The 9921-nt window shown below is 47.7% G+C and overlaps 1 protein-coding gene across 2 annotated transcripts in view; it reads right to left on the bottom strand.

Annotated features, from left to right (window-relative positions):
• LOC109926314 (thiosulfate:glutathione sulfurtransferase-like) overlaps nucleotides 1-9915 on the bottom strand; it is an 11708-nt gene extending 1793 nt beyond the window's left edge. The window contains exon 1 of one of the 2 annotated variants that reach the window (XM_048620849.1): nucleotides 9703-9915. In XM_048620849.1, the coding sequence (XP_048476806.1) occupies nucleotides 9703-9715 (13 nt within the window). In that variant the 5' untranslated portion in view covers nucleotides 9716-9915. Of the gene's footprint in view, nucleotides 1-6334; nucleotides 6463-9702 lie in introns of those variants that run through there. The other variant, XM_048620850.1, reaches the window with a different exon arrangement.
• Nucleotides 9916-9921: the final 6 nt, after the last annotated feature.

Genomic DNA, 9921 nt, shown 5'->3' with positions numbered 1-9921 from the left:
AAGAGAGTGAGAGTGATAGAAAGAGACAATGAATGAGAGAAAGAGAGAGAGGCAAGGACAGAGAAACTGAGAGAGATGGAGGCGGAGACAGAGAGAGACTTCTGTGGAGAGAATTGTTTTACGCAGAGGGGGGATCGTGTGTGGAATGAAAGTCCTGAAGAAGAGATGGATTTGGCTACAGTGACTACTTTGAAAAGAAATTTGGATAAGAACATGAATAGGGAAGGGTTTGGAGGGATATGGGCCAGGAGCAGGCAGGTGGGACTACTTTAATTTGGAATAATATTTGGCATGGATTGATTGAACTGAAGGGTCTGTTTCCGTGCTGTATGGCTCTATGAACAAGTTGTGGCAATTTAAGTGGTGCATTTTGTTCTTGTTTCTTTTAAGAGAGAGATTGAACGAGAGGTGAAGATCTGTCTGTGGTAACGTAAACAGTTTGTGTGGCCTTGGATTTTTTTAAAAATGTTGGAACAATAGAAGCAGCCTGGCTGGGTGTGACCAGCTCTCACAGTCCAGGGATTCTAGTTTTTAGTTTCTTCTGCTTTGAGATTCAACCTCAGTTGCAGGTGGAGTCTCCAGAAGCTGCTGGGGTTTTGAAGTTGCAGGAGCTATCTTTTCCCTTTCTCGGTTACAGCTGGAAGCTGGGGATTCCTCTCTGCTGCTGGGTTACCTGTGAGACAAAATCTAGTTTTCTGGATCTGCCTTTTGGCCAAGGTGGTGTGTGTATGGGATGTTGTTACATTGGAACTGTTAACAAGATGATCAGAGGATTAGATAGGGTGGACAGTGGGAGCCTTTTTCCTCAGATGGTGATGGCTAGCACGAGGGGACATAGCTTTAAATTGAGGGGTGATAGGTATAGGACAGATGTCAGAGGTAGGTTCTTTACTCAGAGAGTAGTAAGGGCGTGGAATGCCCTGCCTGCAACAGTAGTAGACTCGCCAACTTTAAGGGCATTTAAATGGTCATTGGATAAACATATGGATGATAATGGAATAGTTTAGGTTAGATGGGCTTCAGATTGGTTTTCACAGGTCGGCGCAACATCGAGGGCCGAAGGGCCTGTGCTGCGCTGTAATGTTCTATGTTCTATGTTAACAGTTACTCTGTCTATTAGTAAGCTTTCCAATTGAATTAAATTATTCTAAGTCCTCCTTTTTTTGTTACTGTCGTGTTTAAATAAATTGTATTTTGTTTAGCGTCGAGTAACATTCACATTACATCTGGAACACAGCACTTCATGTTTACCTTCAAAATTGGAAAAGGTTAGGGTCCAGGCTACCTCCTTCAAATACTTTGAGGGGTTCTGGTCTGGTGTCTGACAAGAGGAAGCTGACGACACAGAGTTAGAGACTGTGGTAGCAATAGAGAGGCAGGCAGGGAGGGAGAGATGAGCAGAGATACACAGAAACGAGGCCAGCCAGGAGGATCTCACAGATTATGGGATCCCTGATTGGGGCTGTTAACCTGGTCCAATCAGGGAGCCCTGGCTGACAGGTATAAACAGGAGGGTCAGGGGTCCTGTTCACTCTGAGAGTTGGGTCAGTGTCAAGGATTTTCCGTGTGTAAATAAAAGGTGACTTGGTGACAGATACCAGCCTCTGTGGAGCTATTTCAATTGCAACAAGAGAAAAACACAGTCCCTGAGGAGATTCGATTGCTATAGCTGGGGGTAAACATTTCTGAAATCATGCTGTTATTTGACTCTTTCCATCCTGCTGTCCAAATCTGGGCTCAGTATGTGGAAAGGAGGCGTCACTTTTTTCTGGGCAAATGACATTGGGGCAGGTGAAAAGCAACGAACAATTCTCCTGACAGCTTGTGGACCTGCAGCTTTTTCAGTTATTAGGAGTCTGACTGTCCCCGAGGCACCAGGTACTAAAACCTTTCGAGAGTTGAGGATTTAGCTAAGGAATCTTACTGTTACGAAGTTGGGTAGAGCATTTGTGGATTGGGAGACAGTGCGTTAGAATTTGGCATTTGTAAAAAGCATCGCGTGGTCCCTTTGAAAGATTGTGCTTTTTTCTATGCTTGGAGATGTCTGTGAGCAGCTTGAAAATTTGCAAGTAGAGAGAGCACCTGAATTAAAATATTTGTATTGAAAGGCCATACAGGCCAAGCACCATTTTTACTGAGGCAACCAGGTTTTTGAATTTAGCCATTAACTTTGAACCAGGTGCTTAGATACCAAAAACCAATTAAATTTAAGTCTGATGGTTTTGACAACCTAGGACCATTCGATTGTAAGAAATTGATATGTCATCAGGGGTATAAAAGATGACCGAAGTTGGACAGAGACAGGAGAATTAACTGCCATCTGCCAGAGTTAACAGCTCTCAGCTCTCAAGAGAGAATTGCTGGCTCTCACAGACCCCTGTAAGTATTAGAGAAAGCACCATCTAAATGTCAAGGGTACTAACAACACAACTTGTTAATTCCTGACAGAAAGGTCAACACAAAAGATATTCCTGACAGAACATTCGACGCAGAAGGCACAGAACATTCCGGTAAGCGTGTAATCTGGCTGTAATTTCGAGAGACTAAATTCTACATTTTAAAAAAAAAATATTTTGTATAAGTGAGACTTCTGTTTATTGGAAGGTGAGTAGTTAAAAGGGGTTTATTCAGTTTGTTAATAGTTTAGTTAATTTGCTCACTGTTAGAGTTAGATAAATAAATAGTTACTTGTTGGTTGTAAAGTGAGTGCCAGAGGTTTATTTTATTTTGCCTCTAGAAGCTGCTGAAAGGCAGGTTACACCACTTTTCACATTCGTTTTACAGATTATAGGGTGAGCTGCTCCTCCTTCGGTGTTTTGGTTTTTGTTCTCAGAGTGGGGAGGGGGCAAGTTCCACTTTATAACACTTACGACCCCAAGCCCCCTCTAATTCTGAGACGCTGTCAGTTTTACTCAACGGGGGAATCGGTATCGGGATTTTTGATGAGGTTAAGACGAATGGCAGAGGCATGTGACTTTGGTTTAACCCTTTCTGAGATGCTGAGAGACCGTTTAACCCTTAATGAGATGCCGAGAGACCATAGGTATGTGGGATGAATGATGTAACCATGTGGAAACACCTACCAGCTTACAAGTGGCTTTATCATTGGAAAATACGGCAAGTGGGGCATATGAGTTGCAGGCAATTCTGATGTAAGTGGATACCCTCTCCTGTCCAACTGAGCTTGGGGAACGTCACTTGAGTGAAGGTGATTACTTGGCCTCACTCAGTACGTACCCTGAAGAGCAGGGCTCCAGGTCAGCTCACAGCAAAGTCACAAAACAAATCCTAGCCTCGGCCGAACAATTAAAATTTTGGTCAGGATCCAGGCCAGCAAGCCATTGCAGTTATTGCTAGTTTGTGGACTCAAGACAGCAAAAGAATTCCACTACATCTGAATTGAGCAAGAGAACTCATAGGTCAATACCCAGGAGAGTGCACACCCTGGAAAGTCCATCTAGATCTGTTTTGGGGCCAGTTAAACTGCTTAGCAACGTCCAAATCAAAGCCAATCAAAATAAACATCTGGTTAAACGGTCCCCTCTAATGCAGGTCAATATCAGTGATCGCAGAACCAGCGTTTAACCAAATCACTCTGGAACCCAACCCTTAAGTTCTCTCCTAGACTGAGAACCAGGGAACCTTTACAGATTAAGGGGACAGCTTTGCTTCCAGTCTCTGAGGAAAAGCAGCTGGTTCAGTGACCACCGAGTGTAGTAAAAGGCTCAGGCCCAGGCTCGATAGGAGCGAAATTGGTTGAGACAGATTCACTAGGATTGGCTCAACATTTCTCACTTCGTAAACGGCTGCCTGAGGGAAGTCCTAAATAAATAGCCGGAAGCTTTTCAGGGAGGTCTAGGGGCTGTCAAAGGAGACAAGGCCACCTTGCAAGTTGACCAGGAAGCAATCCCATGATTCTGTGAGACCCTGCCCAATGCCTTATGGGCAAAAGTAGAGGCAGAAATCAGGGAGACTGGAAAACGAAGGAATCACCAAACCAGTGCAATTTGCGATGCGTTCGTACCGATGGGAAAGCCTGATGGGTAGAATCGCCTTGGTGCGGATTCGGCCATTTTCCAGCCGACAATGGAGAACATTTTACGGGGTCCCCTCCAGGCCGCCATTTATGTGGACAACATGTTAATAACCTGGAAGACCAATAAGGAGCATTTGGGGTGGGGGGACGCTTGGGCACCGCGCTTAAACGTTTTCTCCAAGGTGGGGTTACGAGGGGAAAACCGTGCGTTCCACTGTGACCTATGTGGGTCACAGAGTCGACAGGACCGGGCCACACCCGTTGGAAGGCAAAGCGAGGGAGGCCAGAGATAGCCTGGCTCCCATGTCCACTTAGGCCTTAACTTGGATTGGCGAATTATCCTGGAAAACGCTTGCCTCTATCCTGACACCCTGAAATTCGCTGTTGAGAAAATGCCAAGCCTTGGAAATGGTCACGTCGCCAAGATGTAGTGAAGTGAAGAAACAGGTGGTGTCATCTAAGGTGTTGGCCTACTACGATCCGAACGGAGAAGCAGCCCTGACATGCGATACCCTCCCAACTCCGTCCCATCCCGTACAGTATCGGCGTACCGTTGGCTCACCGCTGCAACACCCGACGGCAAATGCTTCCCGGACTTTGGCGAATACGCCCAGATAGAGAAGGAAGGTTTGGCGGCCGTCTTTGTTGTGAGAAAGTTCCGCCCGCACCTTTATGGATGTTGTGTTTGTAACAGTAACGGAGCGCAAACCCCCTGCCAGGGTTACTCAAAGAGAACAAGGCCGTGCTGCCCGTGGTTTCAGGTATAAGAGGTGGCCTCTTATTTTGAGTCGATGTAATTACGAGTTGGAACATGGCCCGGGAAGCCATTGCCGGCGGATACGCCACAGCAAAGTCCGTTCTGGTTTTAAACTTTCCAGACACCCTTCCGCTCACCGCTGACCGCATGCAACTGTGGACGCATAAAAAGATCAGGGCCCCCTGGCAAAGAGCTGGGGGCAACAATAGGGCCTTCACAAACAGGACTGAGCCCTTCCTGGAGCCGGTGAAAGGGGAGACCGCCGCAGAGAGGACAGCACATTGCTTTGGGGAGCCAGAGCGATCAGTCACCGCTGGATACTGGCCAAACTCCACCCAGGAGGGGGGTTGGGGGTGGGTTTCCAGGATGAAGATGTTGGCAAAAAGCTAGGCTAGAGATTGGATGCCAACATAGCCGCGCTGGAGGGGCAGTGCCCGGAGCGCCAACAAGGATAGAAATTGCCAGCGGTTGTCCCCACCTCCCCCAACATTAGTGGGAGGGGCCAGGGAGACCCCAGACTCAGTCACATGTCAACAAACCGGCCCTTTCATTGGCTCAGTGCTCCCGGTCAACGCCGACGCACGCGCTCGTCGTCGAACTCAGGGACGATGCCCGAAAAGTTGGAAGCATCTATTGCTGTATTCCGACTCTGGGAAGCGTTGGTCCCGGACAACGGGCGACCAGCCGGGGAAACCGAGCAGTCCCTGAATTCGAATAGCTCCGTCCCATCCAGCAACCAATGGTCTGGCGGAAAGAGCGGTCGAAACTTCGAAAGCGGGCTTCAGGAAACAGCCGAGCTGGAGCTTCACTCGATGCCAAACTGTCCCCAGTTCCTGTTTGAGTGCAGGTTCAAGCAAACGACAGGGACGTCTCCAGCGGAGATGCTGATGGAGAGAAGGCTCTGTACCAGCTTAGACCTGACCCTCCCGGTCCTGGGGGGGGCGGGATTGGCATCAAGGACACCAATGCCAGGCACAGGGCTCCTCTGAGCGAGAGAGAGAGAGAGAGAGACCAGTTTATTTCGGGGGAGATGAAGTTTGTTGTCAAGGCAAGGCCCTGCATGGGTAAGAGGGGAGGTCGGTGCCAGGTCCAGGTCCTGTGATGTACAAAGTTCAGGTAGGAGAGGCGCTCCCCAACAAGCACCTGGACCATACAAACACTGAAACCTCACGAACGGGGCAGGGGCAAAACATATTCGGCCCCTTCCGATCATACAGCAAGGCTGTGTGAGTGAAACAGACAAGGAGAATGAAATTGACGGAGAGACCAACAGGAACAAATAGTGGACAATCATGCTTTAGCATTCTGCTTTGATGCCTTGAATTATGTTTTACATTTTCTACATTCCTCTCTCTGTCCCTGCGTTTCCTCCTCTCTCTCTTTGTCTTGCTATATCTTTGCCTTCACGCTCTCTCTCTCTCGCACTCACTCTCTCAGTATCTTGTCCCTCCCTCTCACTTCCGCACATATTCCATTCAGGTCCCTGATCTAAATCTTTAACATCTATCGTGGATAGCTGGGGTCCTAGTGGTGATCCCTACCGTAGCCCACAAGTCACTGCCTGGTTACTCAGGAAAAGTCCCAAGGATTCCTTCACTTTGTTTCCTGCTTGCAAATCAATCTCCCGTCCATCTCAATACTCTTCCCCCAACCCCGCGTGCTTTAATTTTACACATTAGCCTTCCATGCCGAAAGCCTTCCGGAAGTGTAAATACACCACACCCACTGGCTTCCCCCGAACAATCCCAGTTGATTTGTTAAGGAATGGTTTCCCTTTTGTAAATCCTTGCTGACTATGTCTGAATCTCCGACTGTTTTCTAAGTGCTCTGCTATAAAATCCTTGATATTGGACTCTCCCGTCTTCCCCACTCCCAATGTCAGCCTCACTGGTCTACAATTTCCTACATTCTCTCCATCCCCCCCTTTTTAAAAAGTGGGGTTACATTAGTTTCCCTCCGAGCTGTCAGAACTGTCCCAGAGTCTTAAAAATAAATCAGAAGGTGACCACCAGTGCATCCGTTATTTCTAGGGTCACTTCCTTAAACATTCTGGGATGCAGATTATCAGACCCTTGGGATTTATCAGCCTTCAACGCCTTTAATTTCTTCAGCGTCATTTCTCGACCAACACAGATTTGTGGTAGTCCCCCCCCTCTCTCTCTCTCACTAAATCCTGTGTTCCTCAACATTCCCAGTACATTATTCGTGTCTGCCTTTGTGAAGACAGGAGCGAAGTGTGAATTTAGTTTGTCAGCCACTTCTTTATAAACTCCCCCATTTCTGACTGCAAGGGACCTCCAATAGTTTTCACCAATCTTTTTCCCTTCCCATAACTTTGGAAATATTTACGGTCAACTCTTACGTCCTCTGCAAGCTTACTCCCACACGCCTCGGTCGTCCCCTTTCTTAATCAGTCTCTTGGTCCCCCTTTGCTGATTTCTAAACTGTTCCCAATTGTGTATGCCTCTTTTGTTTGCATGTGATACTATCTCTAACTTCCCTGGTAATTTGTGGTTTTGGCCACAGTTCTGTTTGCACTCTTGCACCAGAGAGGACCAAACTATTTTTTTGTAGATCACCCATTCGCTCTTTAAATATTTGCCATTTTCTGTCCACTGTGACTCCTTTCCCAGCCCATCGTGGCCAACTCGTGCCTCATACCATCGTAGTTTCCCTTACTAAGATTCAGGACTCTAGTCTCAGAATCACTCTCCACCTTGATGCAGAACTCTATCATGTTATGATCACTCATCCCCGAGAGGCCTCTCATAACTACAATGCCAATTACCATTATGTAACACCCAGTCTAAAGTAACTTGTTCTCTCGTGGGCTCCTCAACATATTGGTCGAGAAAACAGTCATTGTTTACACTCTACAATTTCTCCTCCAAGGTATTGCGACAAATTCGACCCACTCAATCTCAATGCAGGTTAATCACAAATGTTCCTTTACTGCACACATCTCTGACTGCCTGTTTAATGCCACTTCCAACATCACTACAGTTTGGCGCACTAATGCTTTTCTCCCTACACAGATTGTATATTGCCTGAGCTAATATCTTGCCTTGATACTGTGCTTATACCCTCTTTAAACAATAAGGTGACACCTTTGCCTTTTCCTTTCTGTCTGGCCTTCCTAAGTACTGGTTAATCCTGGATCTTCAGTTCCTACGCACACCACGTCTCCATTAACAAAGGTGTAAAGATAGCAATCTCGCCCTCAATGTCAGAAAAGCTAAAGAGCTGGTCATCAGCTTCAGGAAGGAAGGCACGTCCCCTGTCAGTGTTGCTGAGGTGGAGATATTCGAGAGCGTCAAGTTCCTAGGAGGTGACGATCACCAATAATCTGTCCTCCCACATTGATGCAACGGTCAAGAAGGTACAACAACGCCTCTACTCCCTCAGGAGGCTAAGGAAATGCAGCAGGTCCATGGCTTTTATAGATGCACACCATAAGAAGCATTCTATCACAGCTTTGCACAGCAAACAGGACCTGTAGTAAGAAACTGCAGAGCTGTGCACACAGCCCAGTCATGCAAGCCTTCTGAATGGACCTCTCAAATTTCAAACCTAACGTCAGTCTCCCTCTCTGTGCACCTTCTCTGCAGCCGTCACATTGTCTTCCTCGCTCTTTTCTATCACTTAGTACGTTATGATCTGTCTGTGTTGCAAGTGAAACAAAACTTTTCACTGTATTCAGATACCTGTGACAATAATAAATCAAATTGAATCATCGCCCAACTATGTCACACCCATTTCCATCTAATTGTACAATTCGTTCATCAACTTTGTTTTAAATTCTCCGCACATTCAGACATAAAGTCTTAGGGGATTCTCTCCTTAATGTTTCCTCTCCCATTCCCTTTATTGTTTACTGTGGTCTTGTTCGATTCTGGTCTTTAATTCCTCCGTCTTTGGTTCTCGTCCCTAAATTCTTTTCCTCTGAACACTTGCAGAGGCTCCCATCCCCCTACCAGTTTAGTTCCCCTCCCTCCCTCCCCACATCTCTCTCTCTCCCTCCCCACGTCTCTCTCTCTCTCTCTCCCTCCCTCCCCATGTCTCTCTCTCTCTCTCCCTCCCTCCCCACATCTCTCTCTCTCCCTCCCTCCCCATGTCTCTCTCCCTCCCTCCCCACACCTCACTCTCTTTCCCTCCCTCCCCACATCTCTCTCTCTCTCCCTCCCTCCTTCCCCACGTCTCTCTCTCTCTCTCTCTTTCCCTCCCTCCCCACATCTCTCTCTCTCTCCCTCCCTCCCCACATCTCTCTCTCTCTCTCGCTCTCCCTCCCTCCCCACACCTCACTCTCTTTCCCTCCCTCCCCACGTCTCTCTCTCTCTCTCTCTTTCCCTTCCTCCACATGTCTCTCTCTCCCTCTCCCTGTCTATATCTCTCTCTCTTCCCCCCCTCCCTCCCCATATCTATCTCTCTCTCTCTCACTCCATCTCTCTCTCTCTGTCTCTTTCTCTCTCTCCCTGTCTCTCAGTCACTTCCTGTCTGTCTCTGCCTCTCTTTCTGCCTGTCCCTATCTCTCAGTCTCTCCCTCTGTCTCTGTCTCCATCTCTATCTCTCCCTATCTCTCTCTACCTCTCTCTCTCGGTGTGTCTGCCTCCCTCTCTGTCTCCCCATCTCTCTCTCTCCCTGATTCTCTCATTCCTAATCTCTCTATATTTCTAGATATCTGCATCTCTCCCTGTGTGCCCCTCTGCGAATCTTGCTGTGTCTTTCTTTTCTCTCTCTCTCACTCCCTCTATTTCCATTCCCTCCCCCCCGCCCACCTTCACTTTGTCTCCTTGCCTCTCTCCCTGTCCCTTGCTCTGGCCTCACTGACTCATTGCAGGAGGGGCAGTGTGTGTCTGGGTGTGTGTGTGTGTGTGTGTGTGTTTCCAACTGCTGGGACAGTGACCCTTACCTGATGCACTCATGTTCCTGGTCAAGACCCGATCAGTGTGTCACCGTCTCAGCCTTTACAACTTCGGCAGTGACTCGGCAAAACAGGGAAAGCTCTCGCCAAGTAATGTTTCTGAGCGAGAACCGGGAGTCCAAGCAACCAAAACTTCAACACGGAAAAATAATGCAGAAGAATACGGTGATGCTGGAAAAGCTCCTCCTCCAGCGTAGCTAGGGATTG

This window comes from Rhincodon typus, chromosome 48, assembly GCF_021869965.1.
Source record: "Rhincodon typus isolate 14 chromosome 48, sRhiTyp1.1, whole genome shotgun sequence".
Lineage (NCBI taxonomy): Eukaryota > Metazoa > Chordata > Chondrichthyes > Orectolobiformes > Rhincodontidae > Rhincodon > Rhincodon typus.
Note: the sequence above shows the minus strand (reverse complement) of the source record. Positions and strands in the feature narration are given on the sequence as shown.